Raw genomic sequence first — 25,792 nt, 5'->3', positions numbered from 1 at the left:
TGATTTCTCTCTCTCCCTTGGGCCATTCGCTGCTTTTAACTCTTGCACAATATTTTTTAAAAAAATAAATAAATAGAAAGATAGGTTTCTTTATGGGCAAAGAAGAGATCGAGATTTGGGGTAGTTGGTTCGGATCAATAGAAACCGTTCTCGCCTTCGGTGCGCCACTCGTCGGCGGACGCAGGAGCGAAGCGAATGGGGCGCCTGCAGCGGGGAGGGGGCGGAGGGCTGCTCGCGAAAGGAAGGCTGCAAAGCCCCCCCCTCCCCTCCCCTACCCCCAAGCGCAGAAATGAACAAATCCCGTCAGAGTGTTGAACGGGATGGGATCCAAAAGCTGACAGTTTTTAAAAAAGAGAAGCCTTTGCGAGGAAGCATAAAGAGGCGATTGTGGCGTGGGCGCATCCAGGTGTATGCGCGCGCGCACCCCATGGCCCCGGGCCGACTGGGAGGCCGGAGCCCCGGCGTCAGCTCACTCTCGGCCCCGCACGTCTTTCAGGCGGACTCGTCCCAACGTGGCTCCGCTGCATCCTTGCAAATATTGACCGGGGCCCCCTGTCTGAGCTAGTCGGATCTTTGTGGTGCGGGCGAGGAAAAGCTGCCGCGGGAGCAACAGCGGCAGCCAGCGTGGGGCATGTTCGCACGTGCCAAATAATGCACTTTCAATCCACTTTCAGTACACTGTAAGCCATTTATGCTCGGGAGGTTTTGCCTTGGATTTGCCGCTCTCTAGATGCACATTTTCCCCAGCTTGTTTTTGAGTTTTGAGGATTAGACTGGGGGAAATGCGCATTTAGAGAGCGGCAAATCCTCGCATGCGTTTTCGCCCTTTAACAATCCTGCGCAAGTGGATTTTGCCAGTTCAGACAGTAAAATCCAGCTTCAAAGTGGATTGAAAGTGCATTATTCAGCATGTAAGGTGTAGTGGGTAAAAGCGGTGGCCTCTGCTCTGGAGAACCAGTTCGATTCCCCACTCCTCCACTTGAGCGGCGGAGGCTAATCTGGTGAACCTGGTTGGTTTCCCCGCTCCTACCCATGAAGCCAGCTGGGTGACTTTGGGCTAAGCACAGCTCTTTCCGAACTCTCTCAGCCCCACCTACCTCACAGAGTGCCTGTTGTGGGGAGGAGAAGGTTATTGTAAGCTGCTTGGGGACTCCTTAAAGGTAGATGCATGGGAGGTTTTTGCCTTGGATTTACCACTCTTTAGATGCACATTTTCCCCCCATCCAAGTTCTCAAAACTTAACAATAAGCCCCCCTGCAGAGTTTTGAGAATTAGGACGGGGAAAATGTGCATCTAGAGAGCGGCCAATCCAAGGCCAAACCTCCCGTGCATAAATTTATTCTTTTTCTTCTTTCTTCTTCCTCTTCAGCGGAGCTTCTGGGACAGGGAGGGGGGCTGCCCAAAGAAGACGGCGGTCCGCACGGGCTTGGGGCAAGAGACAGAAGGGACCCTCCGAGGGGGAGGCTGCCAAGCTGCCAAGAACAGAGGGCCCCCAAGCGTTGCGAGGGGCAGGCTAGCAAAAAAGGGGGGGCTCTCCTAAGGGGCTGGGGTGGTAGGAAGTTCTTGGAGGGGGCCATGCTTGGTGATATGGAGGAAGAAAACCCCTGCCATGAAAAAACGAAACTTAAAAATCTAAGCGGACCAGGAGAGTGAGCAAAAGGCGGCGGTTCCTCCCAGGATGGGGGAAGAAGGTTGAGACGGGGCCTCCGGGGGGTGGAGAGGGCCTGCCGCCGGGTGCCCGTGGTGGGAAGTGGCGTGCTTTGGCGTCCCCGCCGTGGGCTTGCTGGTGAGTCGGAATGCGGGACTAGACGGAGCCCTAGACGGACCCTGCTTGAGCCCTCTTCCCCGCCGCGATCTTTTACCGGCCTCGGCAAAAGCAATTCAAAACGGCCCGAGGAGAAGCGCGAGAAATAGCCGGTTTGGGACATCTCCTTCCTCTCCAAGCATCCCACCAATTGACTCACACACAGGCCCTGGAACTGTTTTCCAGCGCCACCGTTGCTACCTGAAAAGCATGGTCGTCCCCCCACCCCATTTGATGTCTTTGCTCTGCTTTCAGATTACCTTCCTCTTCCTCACCGGTCACCCAGAGCGCTTTGCTATTGCACCCATTTTTATACAGCAGTCACTGAGGCCAGCGGGCCGTGCTAGCTGTCCAGGCCACGCGGAGCCCTGCCCGCTTGCCCCGGGGGTCTGTCGCGCTCTCCTGCGCTTTGGCTCTCTTCCTATGTGGCGATCTGACAATTGATGGTCCTCGGTCTCTCTCACCCCCCCCCCCATTTCGTTGGCCTTTCGCTGCCAGCAGGTCCCCTGGAAGCTAGAGATGGTACGCAGCACGTGTCACCCCCGTTTAATTCCAGACGGGGCTCGAAAGCAAAAGAGGAGAGAAGAACCAGAGAGCCTCTGAGCTTATGGAGAGCGCAGGTCTCTCTTTGCCGCAGCCGCATGAACACTTGAAGCTGCCTTCTACTGAATCAGACCCTTGGTCCATCAAAGTCAGTATTGTCTACTCAGACTGGCAGCGGCTCTCCAGGGTCTCAGGCAGGGGACTTTCACATCACCTACCTGCCTAGTCCCTTTAGCTGGAGATGCCGACGATTGAACCTGGGACCTTCTGCATGCCAAGCAGATGCTCTACCACTGAGCCACAGCCCTTCCCCTGGAAACAGACAAGATGGGTGACCAGGGTTATTAATTTCAAGGGGTCTCCGGCCCCGGGACGTTTCGCTCCAAAAATTAAACCCGTGAAGGCGCACTGAATCGCTGCGCACAAACGGCACAAGGCGTTTTCACTCTTCACATTTTCACTGTGATTGAAACCCTCCGTTGACTCTCGGGGCCAGCCGGGAAGGTTCATCCCGTGCGGAAGGCACTTTGAACACGGATGTGAAATCTCGCACTGGCCATTTACGCACGGGAGGTTTTGCCTTGGATTGGCCCCTCTCTACATGCACAGGTTCCCCCTCCAAAATTCTCCAAGCTCAACAATACGCCCCCACGCAGAGCCGTGAGAACTCGGATGGGGGAAATGTGCATCGAGACAAGGCGCTTGCCAACCCCTTTCCAACGAGTCCCGCTTTCACTTCGATCCTGGACTGCAAGAGAAAAGCTTTAACGTTTGCACTAGAGAAGCGCATGGGGGGGGGTGGAGAGGGGGAGCCGCTTTAAACCCTGGGCGTGCAAACACCCCGGGGTCTGCAGTGCCCAGGCGAACCGAAGCACCCTTGGCTGCATCCCGCCGCTGCCACGGGCGAGCTAAAACGCGCGGGCCGAGCCGGCCGGCCGGCCTGCCTGCCTGCCTGGGGAAGCGGGCTCGCTCGCTCGCTCGCATCCAAAAGGGGTTCCCGGGCGGTTTAAGCCCCGGGGCGTTTCGTAGGTCCGCTCGACTCGAGTCCGGTCGCCCCGGAGAGACCAGAGCGGCCCGGTTTACGGGGAAGGAGCTCTCGAAAGGCGACGCTCCCTTCGTCAGACGGGGAGGGCGTTTGGGTGCCTTCTGGGACATCTTCAAGTCCCCCGGCGGGGACCGCGGCGACCACCGCCCCCGGGACTGCGAAGAATGGTCGCTGCCTGCCTGCCTCGACCTCCCCCCCGGGCTTCCGAGGGGCGCCCACGGACGGGAGGACGCCTGACCCCCAAAGAACCGAGACCTGGGAGGCCGGGCACTCAGCGCCCGCCTCGTACCGAGGGAAATGAACCCAGGACGGAGGCCGTTTTTCTTGGGGGGGGGGGGAGGGAGCTCATTGTTGGGGGGGGGGTGGGTGTAGGAAATGCCGCCCTCCGGGATCCAGCCTAACCAGACCTTCCCGGGGAGGGGGGCATCCCAACCGACTGCGACGCGCCCCGTTCCCCACCCGATCCCCTAACCATCCCGCCGTCTCCCGGACCTGCGCGGCGTCTGCTTCCCGCCGGGCCCGCTCCGCCGTCTAAGATCCGTCCGAGGAGGCGGGCGCGGATCCTTCCTCGGATCGGCGCGAAACGCCCCAGCCTGCGCGCCCCCCAGATGTCCGGGGCATGGGTGCCCCCCCGACCCTCCTAGACGCGCCATCCCTAAGATGCTTGGCGGTGGGGGGGGGGCGGGCTAACTTTCCTGTAAACGCGCACGGGATCGGGGCCATCCCAGACGGCCCCTCCTCCCCGCCTGGACGTCAGGGAGACCCGCAGCTGGCGCGCTTCTCCCCCCTCCTCCCCCCTCCCCCCTCCCTCCCTCCCCAGTAGCTGGCCCTGGACGGGGAGGGCTGAAGCGCGGCGGGCTCAGTTGAGCCGGAGCATCGGGGAGAGGAGCCGCGGCCGCCGGGCGCTGTTCCCCTGCCCAGGTCGCCGGCGGCTTCCCCGGGGCTCACCGTGCGGCCGCTTTCCTCCGCAGGCACCGACGGGGCGGCTCTGCAGCGCGCTGCTCCGGCCGGCCGTCCGGCCCTCGCCCGCCGCCCCGCCATGAACACCATCGTCTTCAACAAGCTGGGCGGCCAGATGCTCTTCGACGACGGCGCGGCGGAGCGGGAGCGCGGCGGCAGCCGGCCCTACGCGGCGGTCCTCGACGTCTCGCCCCACCGGGAGGTGCTCCTGGCCGACAGCCCCTCCATGAAAGACAACCTCAGCCTTCGGCACAGGAGGACCGGGTAGGATTCTCCACCAAGCGGGCTGGGGTGCGGGCATGGCTCTCCTTGTGGGTGGTAGGTGGGTCCCTGTGGCCAATCTCCTTTGCTCCAAAACAACCCCCCCCACACACACAAAAAAAGTTCCAAGTTTATAATTCTTAACCGTTTAGACAGTGGCGGACTGGGTCTAAAAATATTGGCTGCCAGGAGACAAAGGGGGCCCACCCCCAGCTATAAGGCTATCGTTTAATTTTTATTTTTAACAAAATGTTTAAGGGGCCCCGCATTGGGCAGGCTGACCCAAAGGCCGGTCCGCCACTGAGTTTAGCTTTTCAGCTTTAAGCTTGTATAGACTCCACAGCAAAATGCCGCATGCTTGACTGTATGTAGTGTTGGAAAATCTTCCCTTTCTAGGACGGTGTCACTTGCCTGCACATTGAGAGGGGGAACTGACCACAGAGTCAGATAGATAGACAGGACAGGGGAAGGTCATCTGCACGACAGTTATTCCAACATGTAGGACCGCAGGCTTGCAAGTGCTGGAGCTGATTTCAAGAAATACCCTGTGGCTAGATCTGAAAGCTGTTCCTTATTATAGAGGAAGTGTGTATGTGTATATGTGTGTGTGTGTGTGTGAGAGAGAGAGGGACAGCTGTCTGGAAACAAGGGTAGATTAAATAAAAACTGATCTGCAAGAAGTAAATGATACTGGGTGTCATAAAAATACTGCCAGATAGTTAACATGTGAGGCAGACCCGGAGATATCGAGACAACATGTGAGAACTGACTATGTAAACAGTGAAGAATCCCCTGGATTAAGGACAGACAGTTTGAAACAAGAAGGTTATAATTCAGATCTGTTTTTTTTAAAAATGTAAATACATTTCTAAATTAGGCAGTGTGAATTGCAAGCCCTTAACATTTGCTCTCTGCCAAGCTAAAATGTGTTAATTGTACAAAATGCTGTATGGCGCTTATTAATCCGCACTATAGAATAGCCTCTGTTTCGCCCAGGGTGTTTGGAACTAGGCAGGATGGAGAGGGCAGTTTACACAGCCCATTCAAGAGTTAAAACACAGGTCTGTGTACGCCTATTTGGAAGTAACTCCTATTGAACAAACTTGGACGAAATTACCATGCCTAGGACCAGGCCATACATCTGTCTTCTCAATCTACGGGGCCATGGCAGGGTGTTTAAGAGATGCCCCAAATGTAAAAATCTGAAAACTTTTTTTTTTTAATTGCTGAATTGCCAGTTGAAAAAATGGCATCAGCTCATACTTCTAATAGCATCTCTGGTTGGCAAGGCAGTGATTGCGTTTCGAGATGTTATTACCAGCTGATTCAGGCAGATTCAGGTTTCAAATAAAATATATTGAGACTGCGAAAAGCCCAAGAAGCTAGAATAAAGGCAAGAGGGTGGGGTGGGGTGGGGGTTGAAACAGCAGCAGATGTGACCCGAGAGCAGCACCTTCTGAAAAAAAGTGGTATTACAATTCCGATTCACATTCTTTTATAACAGCGCATTCTAATGCCAGGACAGAGCTGGTCCTACCCAAGGAAGGTGAGGTGAATTTTGTGTGCCATTAGGTGTGGGAGACAGAAGAAGCTGACCCATGGGATGCCTGTCATCTGAAAGCCATCATGGTGTAGTGGTTTAAGAGAGGTGGTTTGGAGCGGTGAACTCTGATCTGGAGAACCAGATTTGATTCCCAGCTCCTCCACATGACCGGTGGAGGCTAATCTGGTGAACTGGATTTGTTTTCCCACTCCTACAACATGAAGCCAGCTGGGTGACCTTGGGCTAGTCACATTTCTCTTAGAGCTCTCTCAGTCCAACCTACCTCACAGGGGAGGGGAAGGTGATTGTAAGCAGGTTTGAGTCTCCCTTAAGTGGTAGAGAAAGTCAGCATATAAAAACCAACTCTTCTTCTTCCTTTATGTGCAAGCCCCACTGAAATGAGCAATGTGCAAGAGCCATGTTCTCAAATAGCTTCCATACTGCGATTGCAAGCAAACTTCCAGGTGGATTGGGCCCCATGTTAATTTGTGAGCAGGGCCTCCATCTAGATTTCCCACATCAGCCCCCAAAATAGAGCTTGTGTTCCCCCTGTTTTTAATCCAGTTGCACGGCATCCTTGTGCTTGTAGCTTTTCAGGGCACCGCAGCTCCTCGGCTATGCGTGTGTACGTGGAAGCAAGTGCCGGTCAACGTGGTGGGACTTAATTCTGAGCAAAGTGTTCACAGAGCCAGGGGGCCGTGCATATCTACAAAACAGGATAGATCATGCTGGGTAGCCGTGTTAGTAATAGCCGCAGAAAAGAGCAAGAGTCCAGTAGCACCTTAAAGACTAACAAAATTTCTGGCAGGGGTATGAGCTTTTGTGAGTAACGGTTCACAGCTCACAAAAGCTCATACCCCACCAGAAATTTTGTTAGTCTTCAAGGTGCTACTGGATTCTTGCACTTTTGTACAACAGAACAGGACGTGTATGGTAAACCAGCACATGCCTAAAGGTGGAAGTAGGATGTTCAGTTAGCACTAATTGGGTAGACTTCAGTTGGTGTAAAAACACAAAATTGTTCTATATATAAAAACACAAAATTGTTCTATATTTCATCATCAAGCATGAAAGTGGAGAACTCTATATTAGCACACGTTATCTGGCCAAACAAACAAACAAACAAAAATGCAGCATCTATTGTGTGAGTCTTACTGGAGAGCTAAAACATCCAAAGTATGCAATGCCAAATTAACTCCATTTCAGAGGGTGGCTTGGATTTTGATGTGTAAATTCCTGACACATGCAGAAGGGCGGTGCTCTCGTGGCGACTAGACCATAAGCAGATGTGAGTCTTGGAGCGTTGGCGAGGAGGAGCTGGATGTGATTGGCTGAAACGTTTCGAACTGTCAAGTGTTCAGACTGCTTGACACAAAACAAGATGTTGGATCCTACCATCCTGTCTAAAAAAGACTTGCTCAAACAATTGGTTTGATATTATTTGCAGATGGCGAGGGGAGGGGGAAAACATCTACAGGGACCCTTTGCAGCAAAGCAACTATTTGGGACTTTTCTTCGGCAGTTCGAAAGAACCTTGGCAACTGCTTTTATACAGAAGTCCCCTTACCCACTCCCTCATATAGGAGGAGGAACAAGGTCGGTCAGGAACCATAGGGAAGAGTGAATCCCTATGTGAGCAGGTTAATTACAGAGTACCAGCATGGTGTAGTGGTTAAGAGCAGTGGTTTAGAGCAGTGGATTCTGATCTGGAGAACCGGGTTGGTTTCCCCTCTCCCACACACGAAGCCAGCTGGGTGACCTTGGGCCAGTCACAGCTCTGTTAGAGCTCTCTCAGTCCCACCCACCTCACAGGGTGTCCGTTGTGAGGAGGGGAAGGTAAGGTGATTGTAAGCCATCTTCCTTAAGTGGTAGAGAAAGTCAGCATATAAAAACCACCTCCTCCTCGTCTTCGTCGTTGTCATCTTCTCCCCCCCCCCCACCCCAGCCTAGGCCTTCTATGAGCACAGAACAGTTTTTATCTGGGTCATGTTCACAACTGCTCTGTGTTAATTCTGACTTTTCAGCAGCCTCGCTTTCTCGATCCCAGGCTCTGAGTTTGGACCTGGGGTCCCCCACATACATATAATGGAAATACTGCTAAAATTTCCCCAGGCGCAGAACAGTGTGAATTTTACTGGTAAAGCAACAGCCTGTGATGTTAGGAAATACTGGATTTGAACAACTCTGCCCTAGAGAATGGTTGGGTGGCATGTGATTCAGTTGGGTGGCTGAAGCTGAGAGGATTTGTCTCGATGGGAAATTGTCAATATGGGGAATTACCTGAGAAGCCGCAGCTGCTCTCAGGTTCTTGAGGGAACAGCAGGGGTAAATTAAATTAATGCCAGGGGTAATTTAATACTAGAAGGCAACTATCTTGAGTGCATTTGGTTCTTTTCCCTTGCCTCTGGAAGAGCGACAGACTCTGTCGCTGTGCAGCTTCTTCCTTGTATACCAGGGTTGGGAGTCCTGACAGGAATCGTATAGGCAGCCTTATATAATATTTTGTTAATTAAAACGCCCATTAAAATGGCAGAGTAGGAGAACCTATGTGTGTGGTGTTCAGCAGCTGTCCTGTACTCCTTTTCTGTGGTTGTATACCTACCTGAGCAGCTTTTCAGACGCAGAACGGCGCACTAGGGAATACCCCCGCATGTCCAACAGCCTGTTTGACATGAATAGAGGCTGAAGAGTCATGTTGAGCACTAAATGTTTTCTGTTAGCAAGTGCTGTTTTGTCTGCGCTTAAAAAAAAAAAGCCCTTTCCAAGGTCAGGCTGTGTTTCAGCAGCTCCCCTGCTCAGGGAAGACTCTTTATTCTTGGAAGAAATGAAAAGGCCATGTACAGCCTTCCAACTGCAGTACGGTTCAAGTTCTTGAAGCACACAGCTACTAGGCTGGCTCTTTGTGTTGTGTCCTTAGGCTTCGGGCAAGCGTTTTGTTTGCTTGTTTTTTATCTGGCAGTGTTGTTTCAGTGTATCTGTAGATGTTCACTGCTGTTGGAATGGTTAGTTGGACTGAATTCCGTGCAGCCTAGAAAGAGATGGAGGGAGTTACATTTCACTGCAAAACCTAAAAAAAGTAGATTGCACTTCCCCATGTATACCCACTGACAGCCTGCGGTTCACAAACCCTATTTTAAAAGAGACATATACCAGCATGGTGTAGTGGTTAAGGTGTCAGACTAGGACCTGAGAAACCCAGGTTCAAATCCCCAGTCACGTCATGGAAGCTTGCTGGGTGATCCTGGGCCAGTCACGCACTCTCAGCCCTGACCCCGGCTAGTATTTGGATGAGAGACCTCCAAGGATATCTTGGTTACACAGAGGCAGGCAATGGCAAACCACCTCTGAATGTCTCTTGCTTTGAAAACCCTACGGGGTTGTCATAAGTCAGCTGTGACTTGGTGCCCCCCAGGCTTTTTAACTATTCATTTCCATCTTTGTTTGGAGAAATCTTGTTGGTGTGATTGTACAGTGATACCAATGTATTAGGGCATTAATTGGTAATCATTTTATTTTTTTATTTACATTTTTTGTAGTTTGCCTTTCTCACTGGGACTCAAGGTGGATTACACAGGGCATGTCAACACAATCAACGGGTTAGGACATCCAATAGACAGTGCAATGGATTTTAGGAATCTGGAACCAACCAAAAACACAAACAGAACTGAAACAAAACATAAGAATTAATATGATGCATTAAACAATACTAAAATTCCATGATAGGATTCTACTTACCACAGACAGTACAAACTATACACTGTAGTATAGACCACAGTCCCTAACTCTTTACCCAAGTACCTTTCTGAACCATTTCGTTATAGTACAGCCATAATTTCTGTGTAGAAAAACCCTCTTGAATAATAACCATGACTAACCGCAGTTGGTTTAGGGCTCTGGGCTCTAGTTGATCAGTCTAAGTACCATTGAAAACAACAGGGCTTATTGGTTAAACTTGTTCCTTCCATAGGATTGAGGACCCCATACAAACTACATTCACTCTCATCGTGTGCAAAGGATTCAGAGGAACTCATATATTGTGGCAAGAGATTGTTATAACATTATTGCACTTGAGTGATGTAACAGTTACTGGGTTTTTGTTTGGGTTTTGTTGTTGTTGTTGTTGTTGTTGTAAAGCCTCCTGTGTTGTGCAGGAGGGAAAGCAGAGAAAATGGCAGAGGCTTCTGTGTGGGTGCTTCTTTGCCAGTGCAAATGGCTTTGCATTCATGGTAGCAATAACAGGGGAAAAAAGAATCCTCACTGAGCACATGCAGCCTTCTTATGTATGCTATATGTGTCCCAAGCTCCTTATTTTATTGTACAGTGCAAATTGAAAACCTTGAGTGAGGCATGAATGGTGTGTCTCTAGCTAATAGCAGCTTGTTGTTCTGTGGAGTCCAACATGCCTTTAGTTTGATCGCATGAAAGAAACCTGTTTTCTTTTTCTCCGTAGAGATGTGTACCTACCGTTCAACATTTATATATCATGTGCTTCTAGAGTCCAGTTTTACCGTTCCTTGGGTGGATTCTGTGATGCCTGGCACAGATTTGGACTTTATTTTGAGTACACAGAGTTTTTGCCCTATGGCATTTGGAGATAGGGAGGAAAGGCAGGAGTCCGTCTCAAGTTAATGGTTGACCAGCCAACCCTCTCAACCTACCCTCTTGTCGATCTTCCCCTCCTTGCTCTACAGCACCCGGCAGAACAGTGGAAAGGTGAGGCACAAACGCCAGGCCTTGCAGGACATGGCGCGGCCATTGAAACAATGGCTGTACAAGCACCGAGACAACCCGTACCCCACTAAGACAGAGAAGATCTTGCTGGCTCTTGGCTCCCAAATGACTCTGGTGCAGGTAAGCATGAGCTGTGTGCCTCTGGACCTGCTCTTTCTATGAGGATCAGCTTGCATGGTTTGCATCAACGAAGCGAGAGAGGAATGCTAAGCAAGGCAGAATCCTATTCAGGTCTATCCAGTGTGTCCGGGGGGGGGGGGTTACGCTTAGGTGCTCGTAGGATTGCACGGTGATCTCTGTATTGAAAGCTTGATCTGCCCTTCTCCCATCAAAACAAGGTGTGTGTGAATCATGTTAAGAGCAAGAGAAGGCATTTTAGGGAGAGAAGTTGATCCCTACTCTGCAGCATTTTTTTTTTAAAGAAACTGATCCTAGTTTGGCTAAATTGAAGAATTCCAGCTCTACTAATTAACAACTGGGCTGCCTCTGTGCTTTTGAATGCCAATGTAAAGTTTCATACCAAGGGTCTAACTAGTCCAGTAGCTTGTCTTCAGTGACTGCAAATACAGGTCACTGCCAAGCCTTTGAGAAGGCACAGAGAAGAAGTGGAATGTTCTTGTTATCTCCAAAGCAGCTTCTTTAAGCTGAAATTGAAGGAGATCTAAAGTTGCCTTCCAAGAGGATTTTGGCTCCGTTGATAATGGCCACCTAGCCTCCAGGGCCTTATCCCACTTCTAAAACCCAGTCTTCTTCTTGGTCTCATGTGGAAATAAACAAAAAGTTCATGTTTGGTAAAAGAACGTTTCCTTTTTATCTGCAAATCTGTCTTCATTGACAGAAGGATGTAATTTCCCCCACGTTCCCAAATCCAGATGCTCCTTCCCTTTTGCCCAGAAACACTGTCACAATCGTATGAAAACATATCCTTCAAGGGGAAGGAAAGAATGATATGAGAGTCCAGATGGTTTGGATCCAATAAATTGATCCTGAGAATCGCATATGCGGGGCCTGCTCTCCAATCGCACCTCCCCAAATGTAGAATAATGTTACCGAAGCCCAACTGATTCAAAGTGACAGTGATGGAACTGTGAGACCTGGGTCATGTTTTCTCATTGATTTGAAAATGTTTCTCATTCCGAAGGTTGCTTGTTCCCAAATCATCAAACAGTGTTGCATGACTGCCTTTAATCTAGCATCGCAAAGTGCCAGGACGCTTTCTGGAGGAAACCAAAATAAAAATGTGTTTTCCTGATTTGTATTTCCTAGCCATTACATTCCTGAAGCCTAGATTGGCCTCCTTCTCTTCCTATCCATCTGTCCAAATTCTTTTATGCCTGGCAATGTGGTTCTTGTGCAGTTACTATTATTGCATTTGAATCGCTGTCGCCTTTCAATTTGTTCTGTCAGAAATGTTCTGTTACAGCTGATGCATACATTTAGCACATACCATCCAAGAGGTGTTTGCTAACAGTTAACAGTCACTCTAGAGGTATAGAGAACACAACCTGTGTGTGTGTGTGTTAAACAGCTCCTATGACCTGAGAAATTGCTCTGCTACTTAGATTGTGTTAAATTTCAGCAGCTGCTTTTGGTTCTGGATGCTTTCTTTGGACAGTTGTGCTTCTGTTAAACTGGTTTTATCAGATGCTGTTTTTTTCTCTCTCAGTTGTTCATGAATTTACATAAGTAGCCTTGCATGCCTTGTTTTGGCAGAGAGGTAGCGCAGGTTTTTGTTTTTTGAGTTAGCTGTGTTCGCTTCTTCTGCTCTTCTGTCTGCTTCGCTGAGATGCTTCCTGGTAATTTTCCCTGCCTGTATTCTCCCCTGTACCACCAAAACTAGGCCAATCGAGATGTGACTTGGTAGGAGGAATGCGTGTGTATTTATATGTGAGCCCCCTTTTTACTTATAGACCAGAGGTGGTTACGTGGTGTAGGTTTTTCAAACAAGAACAGATCATGCGGGCGAGGAGAGTTACCTCACTGTACTCAACAGATTTCAGCACTTTTCTTCCCAGCCCCATTCTAATATAATTTAGGCAGAGTGGAATAAAAGTGCTGAAAGCAAGGGGCACAGTGAGGTCACATGTGGAGGTGGGGTAGAATTTAGCTCCCCTTATCCATGAGCTCTCTCTCTGTGTGTGTGTTTTAAGAACCTTGCTTTAGATAGAGAAATGGATGCATAGAAGTATAAATACAGAGGGATTCGAGGGTTGCCAACTCCAGGATAGGAAATTCCTGGAGATTGTGGAGGTGGAGCCTGCGTAAAGGACGGGTTTGGGGGAAAGAATTCAGCAGGGTATAATGCCATAGAGTCCACCCTTCAAAGCAGCCATTTTCTCCAGGGGAACTGATCTTGGTAGCCTGGAGATCAGTTGCAATTCTGCTGGATCTCCATGCCTCACCTGGAGGAGGGCAACCCTAAGGGATTCCTATCCACCCCCCACCACCACAATCTGATCCAGTTTGTCCCTGAATATTTCTTGCTTCATAGCAAGGTGGGAACTTGAAACTGGTGTCTTGGATCCCAGTGCAGCATTATAAACACCACAAGGCACTGTCTTTACCCTGGTAACATCAGAGTAGTGCTTGGTGTGTGGGTTGGTTGGATGCTCCTTGTAGATAGGGTTGCCAGGTCTCTCTTCGCCACCGGTGGGAGGTTTTTGGGGGCGGAGCCTGAAGAGGAGGGTTTGGGGAGGGACTTCAATGCCATAGAGTGCAATGGCCAAAGTGGCCATTTTCTCCAGGTGAACTGATCTCTATCGGCTGGAGATCAGTTGGAATAGCAGATCTCCAGCTAGTACCTGGAAGTTGGCAACCCTACTTGTAGAGCATAAATGTTATCTTTCCAGTGAGTGAACATTGTTGACTGAGATGAAGTGACATTTTTAAGGCCTGCAGGCCTCTGAAGAAGGCTGGGGAGCAGGAGAACTCGGCCTAAGCTTAGGAGGTTGAATTCTGTACTTGATTATATTCATGCGCTCCTCGTAAAGCCAAAGGAACAGCCAACGAGGCCTTTTTTGCTCTGGACTCGGAAACTTTATACTCCTGAATTTCAGAACTAGAACAGGAAGCCTTCTCTGTCTGAAAGCCACAGCCTATATTTATCTCACCAATTAGTCTCCAATTTGGAGGCTAGCAATTTGTCCTGCTAATTTGCAATGAACATGTCATGTTTTCATTTGCAATATTCCCGTAGGGGTGGATTTATTTTATTTTAAATTTAGGTTTAACTATTCCTGTGAATTGAAAAAAAGGGTTGTACATTCTTTCCAGAAGGGGAAATATGAATGGCTTTATTGTTGAATATGAAGTTATTTGCCATGGTATGACTAATCTACTGGTTCTGGGCTGCTGAGTATCTTGCAGTATTGAAGTTCACAGGCAGATGTTGACTGGGGAAGGGGGAGTGCAAGTTGGAGGACCTATTCTTGACTTCTGCCTTTTCTTGTGTAAATTGCCGCAAAAGCCGTTTTCTACCAGCCAAGAGAGAAATAAGTAGCCTCTTATTGTTATTTTTTTAATAGCTAGAAATATTGTCTTAATGTGATTTTGCGTGGCAGTTCTAAAACTTTTAGATGTTAGCCACCTTGAGTACCTTGCCCCAAAAGGCAATGTGGAAAATTGGGATGGGATACCAACCTCCAGGTGGTGGCTGGAGATCCCCCGCTCTTACAACTGATCTCCAGGCGACAGAGATCAGGTCACCTGGAGAAAATGGCCACTTTGGAAGGTGGACTCTATGGCATTATACCCCATTTAAGCCCCTCCCCAAACCCTGCCCTCCTCAGGCTCCACCCCAGATCTCCAGGTATTTCCCAACTTGGAGCTGGCAACCCTGATCCAATGAGCTCTGAGCAGAATAAGTTAATGAAACTAATTTCTCCCCTTCCTCTTGTGCCCTCTGAGAAGGAGATCCTGAGAATCCGGGGCCCCTCACAAACACCATGGGATGTGGCACGAGGTGGCTGCAGCAAGAGAGGAGCTGGTAGAAATCCCCCCCATGAGCTCATGCAGGAGAGAAGGGGGGGTTACTTCCAATTGTCTACTCAAGTTGCAGCCCCCCACCAAATCCCCTCCCCTTGTAGCATAACATCCCATTCTGTTCTTGAGGGTCCCCTGAATTTCAGGAACACTTTGGGGAACAGGTGCAGGGAGGAGGAGATGGGAAGTCCAGTCTGTGAACACATTCCATCCGTGGCTCATTGGATCCAGTCATTTGGTTTTGATTTTATATTTTTGATCAATTTAATTTTTATTATTGATGTTTGGAGAAATGACAAAGCAGCTGTAAAACAAAAATCTAGAGAAGTGCGTTGGTGGAAAGACCATTCTAAAATAGAAACTTTAGATAAAATTACAACAGTAAATAGCAAGAGACATAAACTCACAAAAATCTGGAATATCAGGCATTTTCTTTCTCTCTTTCTTTTTCTTTCTTTCTCTCATTCTTTCTCTCTCTCTCTCTTTCTCTCTTTCATGATACTGCTCACTTAGCCTACAGGCCTTGAGCAATCACAAAATTACAAAATCACACAAAGTTGGAAGAGACCACAAGGGCCCTCCAGTCCAACCCCCTGCCATGCAGGATCCCACAATCAAAGCACTCCTGACAGATGGCCATCCAACCTCTGCTTGAAGACCTCCAAAGACGGGGACTCCACCACCTCCCGAGGCAGCACATTCCACCGTCTAACCGCCCTCACCATCAGAAAGTTCTTCCTAATGTTTAAGTGGAATCGCTTTTCTCATAGTTTAAATCCATTACTCCGTGTCCTAGTCTCTGAAGCAGCCGAGAACAAGCTAGTTCCCTCATTAACATGGCATCCCTTCAAATATTTAAACATGGCTATCATGTCACCCCTTAACCTTCTCTTCTCCAGACTAAACAAACCCAGTTCTTTAAGTCTCTCCTCATAGGGCATAGATTCCAGACCTTTGACCATTCTGGTCACTCTCCTCTTGACATGCTCCACTTTCTCAAGCATTTCCTTGGCTTAGTCAGTCTCCTCAATCTAGCTGCAACTGGTCGCATATGGACACACTAATTTGTGTGCTTGTATCCCTAGCTGCATGTGGAACCACAAGTGAAAGTTCAAACGTGAGGTTTGTGAGTGGCTACTGGAAACTAGCGTGAGCACAGGATAATAAAGATACTTGCTGGCACCTGGTACGTTAGCCATACGGATCTACTCCATGGCCGTAGGTGGTCTGGGAGTTCTGTGTTCAGAACTTAACTCCCAGGTGCAGTATGGATTGGGAAAGTCCCCATGATCAGGACTTTCATGGCCTGCAATGGCCCTAGGGAGATGTTCTTGACCCTGTTAGGGCCCTAGGGAGATGTTCTTGACCCTGTTAGAGAAACTGATGTGTACTGATGGGCCAAATGTAAGTTTCCCCAATGGGGCAAATAATGGTTTCCCCCCAGATTACTAAACAGGTCTGGTGGAGGGAGATTTAAGCCCCCTTTCTATGTGTGCCTTGGCCCCAATCTGGATTAGGCATGTGTGTGTAACATGTGCTAAGGTCCTTGATGGTTGCATGCCTTCAGGGTACTGCATGTGTGTCCCAGCAGTTCCTTGCTGCTGCTAATCAGTAAGAGCTCGGTCTCCTCTTCCCCCTTTCAATGGCACTCAGTGGTGGGGGTTGGTATATTCCTTGGACCCCATCCATGAGCTAGTGCTTAGCGTGGGATGCTCTTAAACTCTCTACAGAAGTGGTTAAATTCAATCCCACACCATACAAAAGTGGTAGGGCAATAGAGTTAGCTGTCATCATTCATCGAGTAAGGATGGCACCCAACTCCAACAATTTGGATAATCTCTTTCAAAAAGTTTTATATACTAGTAAAGCAGCATGAACATAAAGATTGGATCATGTGGAACACTACAGGACAGATCTCACGCTCCTGTTGCTTCATCATCTCATAATAGATTAATCTGCTCCCCTGTTTTCATTATGTTTTATGGTTAGGAAACTTTTCCTATTGTTGTGCCTAAATGTACTTTTCTCCCCATAATTTAAAGTCATTCTTCCTTGTCTTCTCCACAGGTGGGAGGGTGAACAACTGTTCCTTTTATTTAAAAAAAAACAACACAAAAACTCTTGTGTTGAACTATGATGAACTTTGTGTTGAACTGAAAGGAAAGATTTCCCCCCAAAACTGCCAAATGTATATATAAAGATTCTGTATTTGTTTCCATGAGGACAAAGGAGCACCCGGAATACAAGTGTTTGGGGGAATGCATTCCTTTGCTATAACCATCTTATTTTATCATTCAGAGTGGGATTTTCTATGCCTTCTGGTTTACTTTAAATAGGAATAATTCATAATAAGATGAATAATATTTGCAGTTGACATGGAAAAGTTGAACACGTAGTGTTTGTTATTGGCCTTTTCAACAAAATAGTAGCACATACACATAAATCATATGAGTTTTATTGCTCATATAAAGAGTTATGTGGCTAAAAACCCCACGTTCTGTTGTTGCACAACGCGGTCTAATAATGCCAAGGTATGCTTCCATGCTGCTCTTTGGCAACTTACGCTGCTGGAACCATCAAAGTATTCAGCTGGGAATCTGAATGGATGACGCTGTCTTGAACAGCATCAGAAACAAAAACAAAAAAAGGGGAGCAGGTCCACAATATGGAATGTGAAAAGCAACACCACCAAGGACCAGGAAATCTGCACTACATTTCTTTTCTCTATCTCCTAAGTCCAAGTAAACACAGGGAAGGGGCTGTGGCTCAGTGGTAGAGAACCTGTGTTGCATACAGAAGGTCCTAGGTTCAATCCCTGACCCAGGAAGGCTGCTCCCCTTATGAGTAGAAAAGACTGATTTTGATAGACCAAGGGTCTAAGGCATTTTTGTTTGTCTAATTCTGGAGATGAGCTGAGGATCAGTAGAGTGCATACAAAATGCCCCAGCTTCAATTCCTGGCATCTCAAGCTAAAAGAATCAAGTAGTACGTGATGTGAAAGACCTCAGCCTGAGATCCTGGAAAGCCACTGCCAGTCAGAGAAGACAATACTGACCTTGATAGACCAGTGGTCTAATTAAGTATAAGGCAGCTTTAGGTGTTCAGTCCCCGTGCCATCAAGTCACAACTGACTCATGGTGACTCCTCATGTGGTTTTCAAGACGAGGTGAGCAGAGGTGATTTGCTATTGCCTTCCTCTGCATACCAACCCTGGTCTTCCTTGGTGGTCTCCCATCTAAGTACTAACTATGGACAACCCTGCTTAGCTTATAAAGAAATGCAATTCAACAGCTCTTTTACCAAGATATCCCCATAAATGAAGTTTTGAAATGAATATGCAGTGCTGACTCTTATCACAAGGTTTTATAGATAGAATTGATTTTGCAGCAAGTAATTTCACATTGCAATACACTCACTTATATTTTCTAGAGATCCAGCATGGTATAGAGGTTAAGAGCAGTGGTTTGGAATGCTGGAGTCTGATCTGGAGAATCGGGTTTGATTCCCCACTCCTCCACATGAGCGGTGGAGGCTAATCTGGTGAACTGGATTTGTTTCCCAACTCCTACACATGAAGGCAGTTGGGTGACCTTGAGCTAGTCACAGTTCTCTCAGCCTCACCCACCTCACAGGGTGTCTATTGTGGGGAGGGGAAGGGAAGGTGATTGTAAGCCGGTTTGAGTCTCCCTTAAGTGTCAGAGAAAGTCGGCATATAAAAACCAACCTTCCTCTTCTTTCTTGGTCCTTGAACAGACTCAGAACACTGCTCCATCTGGCCCAGTATTATCAGCTCTGATTAGCAGGCTGCACAGTTCTGTGCTGGTCCCACATTACAAAGAGAAGCATGTTGCTCATCTAAGCTGGGAACTAGCACACTGGAGCCCCAAAACTGCTGCTCACAAGGTTCTTTTTTCTCTGGGTCCTCCATACGTCTAAATGATCCACATAAGCATATGAGTTCCTTGATCAGAACTTGATTCCCAGGTGTGCGGGGCCCAACTTTCTGTGTTCACTTTCACTTGCATTCCTCAAAAGGTTGCTACAGAAAATCCGTGGAGCCTCAGGAAAAGAATAGGAAATGATGTGTTGGCTTACAGGGGTCTCCAACGTGGTGCCTGTGGGTGCCATGGTGCCCACAAGCACTTTTTTGGGCACCCACCAAGTGTTTTTAGGAAGTGGGTGGGGCCAGGTAGGGCTTTTGCCGAGTGAAGCTTCTGTTTGATGGTTGGAGATTTGATTGTACAGATTTTTTGGAAATGTTGCTTTGGCAGCAGCTGCCTCCACAGCACAAGGATCTGCACTATGTTACTGAAGTTAAGCCGTGGCAATTGTTTTGTGGCTGACTGCACCTCCTGTGGCAGCCATTTTGTGGCAGCCATTTTGTTGCTGCACCCACCATGCCGAGTCAGAATTCCAAATGTGCCTGCAGGCCAAAAAAGGTTGGAGACCCCTGGGTTACATCAAGAAGGGGGGATTAGAAGGAATAGCCTCCTCACTTGTTGCGTGGGAAGAGTTTATGCAAGATGAGAAAGTTTATTTCTGCTAATTTCCCCTCAAGTTAGATCCCCCTATTCTGTCCCAATGAATCCCTAGATCCTTAGGGATACAGGAGTCTGGAGAAGGAAAAGACATCTGCTCTATGTACTCCTTCCATTCATTATTTGAGGAATGTAACCCATTATTTTGTAATAAATTAGCCTCATCTCATCAGATCTAGGAAGCTGAGCAGGGTTGGCGCTTCTTAGTACTTCAGTGGGAGACCAGCAAGGAAGTCCAGGGCTACTGCGCAGAGGCAGCCAACAGCAAACTGCCTCTGAACTTTTCTCGCCTTGAAACCATGTATGAAAAACAGAACCCTCAATAGTCAGCCTTCCCAAAGCCAGTGTAATGCTTGTAGAAAAGAAGAATGAGCAAGTTAACCGGGGAGGGGCCATGGCTCAGTGGTAGAGCCTCTGCTTGGCATGCAGAAGGTCCCAGGTTCAATCCCCGGCATCTCCAGTTAAAGTGACCAGGCAAGTAGGCGATGTGAAAGACCTCAGCCTGAGACCCTGGAGAGCCGCTGCCGGTCTGAGTAGACAATACTGACTTCGATGGACCAAGGGTCTGATTCAGTATGAGGCAGCTTTATGTGTGCTTATGTGTATGTGTAAGTTGCTTGGTTCTGCTCTGTGTTCTCTGCATGAAAAATTCCGAGTTGCTTTTTTTCTCCTTTGTGTGGAAAGGAAGGAAAACTGACGCATTTGGTTTTTATTTAGGTATCAAACTGGTTTGCCAACGCAAGGCGTCGCCTTAAAAATACTGTCCGGCAGCCGGACCTCAGCTGGGCTTTACGGATAAAGCTGTACAACAAGTATGTTCAAGGAAATGCTGAAAGACTTAGTGTAAGCAGCGATGATTCATGTTCAGAAGGTTTGTTTAATATTTTTGTAATGTTGTCCATAAAAAGGCCAGCTGAATTGGCAGGATATTGAAAATGGCTAATCTGGGAAAACTGTCACTTATGCATGTTGAGTTTTATACCGAACTGTGTCCCTGACAGCGCAGGCCTACACCGAATTACATAATTCTTAGTCTACTGAAGGCAATTGGGCTTAGAAAGGTGGTGGAACTCTTAGGACTGCAGTTCAGTTATCTTACGCTCACTCTCATAAGTCAGTGAAAATTCAAGGATTCACATGGGCTTTTGACAAGCGTGAGATTTACTTGACCCATTTTGTGACCCCTGTAGGCCGCAAGAGGTCTAAGAATTCCTCTTTCTGCACATTAGAGAAAAATCACACCAAGGTCACCACAGAGGTTATCTGTATTGCTCAAGGTGTCATATTGTCCACTCACCCAGGAACTGAGTCAATTTTATTCTTTGTGCTAGGTTATTCTTGAGAGCCAGCATAGTGTAGTGGTTAAGAGTGGTGGACTCTAATCTGGAGAACCGGGGGGTGGGGGTTTGATTCCCTGCTCTTCCACATGAGCGGCGGACTGTGTTCTGGAGAACCGGGTTGGTTTCCCCACTCCTCCACGTGAAGCCTGCTGGGTGACCTTGGGCTAGTCACAGTTCTCTTCGAACTCTCTCAGCCTCACCTACCTCACAAGGTGTTTCTTGTGGGGAGAGGAAGGGAAGGAGATGGTAAACCGGTTTGATTCTCCTTAAGGTAGAGAAAGTTAGCATATAAAAATCAACTCTTCTTCAGCGTAGACTGCAGTCATTCTGACGCTGCTGACTACTGCCTTGAATTGGTGGGTTCCAGCCAACACTTTGAGAATCAATGGTTGGTATTCCAACGAGCTATTCTGAGCATGCCCAAGGCCTTGGTCATGTCCAATGGGAGTTTTGTCTTTGAACAGCAGACTTTGTGCCAGCTGAGAAACTGTCTTTAAAAAAGTTCCCTTAGTTCCAAATGTGGGTTGCCATGTGGCATGGTATGGGGTTGAGGGCTGCTGTTAGAGAAACATAAGCTCCAAACGCCCCTGAGCATGTGGAACCAGTTGTGCTGTTCTTTGGACCTCAGCCACTGAAATCAAACTGCACACCACACAGTATATTTGAGTAAACTGTTTATGAAATGGCAGACTTATCTGCTAGAGCAGTTCAGCATCCTAACCATATGCTGTCTGTAAATCATTTTGTCTGCTCCTTATTGAAGCACAGAAAAGGGACTAAGAATAATTCTCCTTTCTGTATTTGAAAGGGGGGAAATGATGGGCTCACAAACTATTGTTGAATAGGAAAAAATATGTCATTAGCAAGCTAAATAGATTTTAGAAAGAAGAATAAGAAGAGTTGGTTTTTATATGCTAACTTTCTCTACCACTTAAGGAAGAATCAAACCGTCTTATAATCACCTTCCCCTCCCCACAACAGACACCCTGTGAGGTAGGTGGGATTCAGAGAGTTCTAAGAGCTGTGACTAGCCCAAGGTCGCCCAGCTGGCTTCAGGTGTAGGAGTGGGGAAACTAACTCAGTCACCAGATTAGAGTCCACCACTCTTAACCACTACATCACGCTGGCTCTTATGATAATCTAGTCTGATCTAATTTTTCCTACAATTATGAATTATGAATACTTTTTAAGTTAAAAAAAAGATACTGAGGTAATGTTGCCTCTTGATGGGTCTTCTTTCTTCAGATGGCGAAAATCCTCCAAGAAGCCATATGAACGAAGGGGGATACAACACACCGGTTCATCACACTGTAATTAAAACTGAAAGCTCAGTAATAAAATCTGGAGTTCGACCAGAAGGGAGTGCCAATGAGGATTACGTATCGCCCCCCAAATACAAAAGCAGCTTGTTGAATCGCTACCTGAATGACTCATTGAGGCACGTCATGGCCACAAATGCAGCCATGATGGAAAAAACAAGGCAAAGGAACCACTCGGGTTCGTTTAGCTCCAACGAATTTGAAGAGGAACTGGTGTCTCCATCATCCTCCGAGACTGAAGGCAATTTTGTCTACCGAACAGGTAGGATATCATTTCAAAAGCAGTTGCTTCTTTTGTACTCATCTGATTTGGAAATGACTGTTATGGCTCCCAGTGCTGCCAGTTCAGCTTTTGCCAGCTGTTTTAAGTGTGCCAATCGCAGGATCAGCATCCCAATGAGGTAGGTTATCATTACCTAACCGATTTGTAAACTGGAAACGAGAACAAGCAGCTTCCCCAAAGATCTCCTGTCATAGTCTTCTTCATAGTGCAAGTGTGAAAACCATTACCCAAGTTCTAAAGTTGAGAATGTTATTTACTGAACAACACTGGTTTGGTTGAAATATAGTGATTTTATGAATGATCATAAGACAGGATGGTGCTGCTGCAGTCGTCTTGTTTGGGGCTTCCTAGAGGCACCTGGTTGGCCACTGTGTGAACAGACTGCTGGACTTGATGGGCCTTGGTCTGATCCAGCAGGGCCTTTCTTATGTTCTTATGTTCTTATGATCCGGACTCATGTCTGGAGAAACTGTATTTATTTATTTATTTTTCCAAATTTATACCCTGTCTCTCCCACAGCAAATGCGACTTGAGAAGGCTAACAACAATATAGAAAAACATGGTTTAGACAAGATAAATACCCTATATAACAGCTAACATAATTTAAAACCAACATAAACGACAATAAAATCAGTATACAGTTCTAAAAATATCAGTATCAGAAACTGGAAGCCAAAAAATCTGAAAACGAGAGGGGGAGAAATAACTAGAGCCGAACAGAGACATGCTGCAGATCACTGTTGGGTTTTGTGATTGACGCATGAAGAAGGAATTTATCTGAACAGGACTTGAGCAACTATCCTTCACAGCTGTTCCTTCCTTCAAGGAAGGCACAAAAGTATATGTGTCACCAAAATTCAGTGTGGCTGGTAGACACCACCGAATTTGGGAGACAGGGAAAGGGAGCTTTGATACCCCTAAAATCTTGTTGGTCTCTAAGGTGCTACAGGCTCAAACCTAGGATTAGAGCAGACACTGTAGATACTGAAATGAACCAGTACATCTCTTTTTAGAGAGCCAGCGTGGTGTAGTGGTTAAGAGCAGTGGAGTCTGATCTGGAGAACCGGGTTTGATTCCCCACTCCTCCACATGAGCAGCAGTCACTAACCTAGTGAACTGGATTTGTTTCCCCACTCCTACACACGAAGCCAGCTGGGTGACCTTGGCCAAGTCATGCTCTCTCAGCCTCACCTACCTCACAGGGTATCTGTTGTGGGGAGGGTAAGGGAAGGTGATTGTAAGCCGGTTTGATTCTGCCTTAAGTGGTAGAGAAAGTCAGCATATAAAAACCAACTCTTCTTCTTTTTAGGTGGAACCATGTAGGTAGGTATCGGTTGGCAGTGTTGAGTTGGAAAATCTACTGTGGCATTTATGGAACGGGAGGTGATGGTGGGTTGGGGAACTACAGGCTTTGTGGGATACTTGAAGTTAGTAGATTATCAGTGCAATCCTATAGAGAGTTACTCGAGCCTACGCCTATTGATTTCAGTGCACTTAGACTAGAATAACTGCATAGAATTGCACTGGGTGTTGTAATTTAGGGCATGTTTTTGTTTAACCTACAATATATACAGTTTACATGAGTTAATGAAATACAGCACTAAATATAGTCTTCCTTGGCCTTAGTGCACTATGCTGGTGGTTGGAGGTTAACCCTCAAGATCTCCATTTTCTGGAGCAATACAAGCTTTATTCAACATTTAATTTAGCCTAGTTTTAGTGTTCAGGTTGTTGAAGGCTTGCAATGAGGTGTCAGCAACTTGTACACCTGGACCAAATACAACCATCTGAATGGTGTTATCTGTTCTCCCTGGCTGATAACCCCAGAGGCAAAGATGACTTGTATGACTGTTCCTTAATCCACTACTCCCATCTCTTTTGGAACAAACTGCTGACCATAATTACAAATATTACAGGATAAGAATTACAGCAGGATTAGTCTCTATGTATCAACCATCCTAGAATGAGTGACATCAAGGGTATAGGAAGCATAATTTCCATAACTGTTTAATACACAAAGAGCTTTTTCATCTCTTTGTGTAGCCCATTCTTTCAGCAACACTGTGAGTTGGGCCACTCCCTCTGTTTTACATTGTCTCTCCTTCACGTCAAGGTCATATGAACATAAGAAGAGGCTTGATGGATCAGACTAGAGGTCCATCTAGTCAAGCATCCTCCTTCACACTACAGTTGTCCAAGAGGGTCAACAACAGGGCATAGAGGTCAAGGCCTTCCCCAATGCTGCTTCCTAGCACTGGTATTCAGAGGTTTGGTGCATTACCAGTAGCCATTGATGGACCTCTCTTCCATGAATCTGCCTAATTCCCTCTTAAAGCCATCTATAACATCATAGGAACAAAAGAACCCTGCTGGATCAGACCAGTGATCCATTTAGTCCAGAATCATATTCCACACAGTGGCCAACCTGTTCCTCTGGAGGTCCAAAAACAAGGCACAGAGTTTAAGACCTTCCCCTGTTGTTGCCTCCTGGCACTGGTATTCAGAGGTTTATGGCCTCTGAATGGGGAGGTTCCCTTTAGTCATCATGGCTAGTAGCCACTAATAGACCTATTGTCCACAAATCTGTCCAATCCCCTTTTAAAGGTGTCTATGCCTGTGGCCATCCCTACATCCTCTGGCAGTGAATTCTAGATTTTAATCACTGGCTGTGTGAAGAAGGATTTCTTTTGTCCATCCTGAATCTACTGCCCATTTATGTATCTATATGTACCTATACTGCCATCCCAACATACACTGGCAGTGAATTCCACAACAATAAGGTAACACCTATCATCTACATGTTTGTCTGTTCCTAATAGTTTATAAATTGATCCTAAATGCACGGGTGATTTTCACCGTTTCGTTATAATCTGAGCCAAGAATCCCAGTGAAAAGCTCTTCTAAATATATAATTTTTCACCCTCTTCTTTTTCTCTTAAACCTGTAAGTTTTAAACACATTTTTCTACTCTTATTATCAAGTTCTTCGACTTTCTCCTCCAATTCTAACAGTTAATCATTGTGGCAATGGCATATGGCTTCATTTATCATACATTTAGTTTCCAAAATCTCTGATTCATTTTTTAGTTGTTCAACCTCCTCTTTCAGTCCCTTTAGTTCAATTAAGCCGTTTAGAACTTGCTCTGTTTTTCTTAAATCATGTTGGGTCGTTTTTCTATTGATTCTAGCTTTCCCCCAATTTGTGTTACAGAGTCATCAATTTTCTTTAAAATAGCCTCTTCAAAAGTCTTAAAACTCACTTGAGAAATCTTACATTTTCGAGGAGCCTGTAGGTTCATTAAGTGAATTCTCACCAGAAGAGGGCACATATTTTTTCTTTGGCATTTTACTTAAACCAAGAAAGTCCCTAATAATTACTCTTGCAGCCCATTTCTGAAACCCGCAGTGGCCAGGGATGGTGTGGCCGGAGCGTGCTGTGGCACCT

At 47.1% G+C, this 25,792-nt stretch overlaps 1 protein-coding gene across 2 annotated transcripts in view; it reads left to right on the top strand.

The window, feature by feature from the left end:
• The first annotated feature begins 4,431 nt into the window (after nt 1-4,431).
• Nucleotides 4,432-25,792, top strand: part of MKX (mohawk homeobox) — a 59,574-nt gene continuing 38,213 nt past the window's right edge. For both annotated transcript variants that reach the window (XM_056857735.1, XM_056857736.1), the window contains exons 1-4: nt 4,432-4,616; nt 10,848-11,007; nt 20,124-20,277; nt 21,992-22,327. In XM_056857735.1, the coding sequence (XP_056713713.1) occupies nt 4,432-4,616; nt 10,848-11,007; nt 20,124-20,277; nt 21,992-22,327 (835 nt within the window). The remainder of the gene's footprint in view (nt 4,617-10,847; nt 11,008-20,123; nt 20,278-21,991; nt 22,328-25,792) is intronic.

This window comes from Euleptes europaea, chromosome 11 (genome assembly GCF_029931775.1).
Source record: "Euleptes europaea isolate rEulEur1 chromosome 11, rEulEur1.hap1, whole genome shotgun sequence".
In the NCBI taxonomy this organism is placed as follows: Eukaryota; Metazoa; Chordata; class Lepidosauria; order Squamata; family Sphaerodactylidae; genus Euleptes; species Euleptes europaea.
The sequence above is the reverse complement of the archived record's forward strand: the minus strand, read 5'-3'. Positions and strand labels throughout refer to the sequence as shown.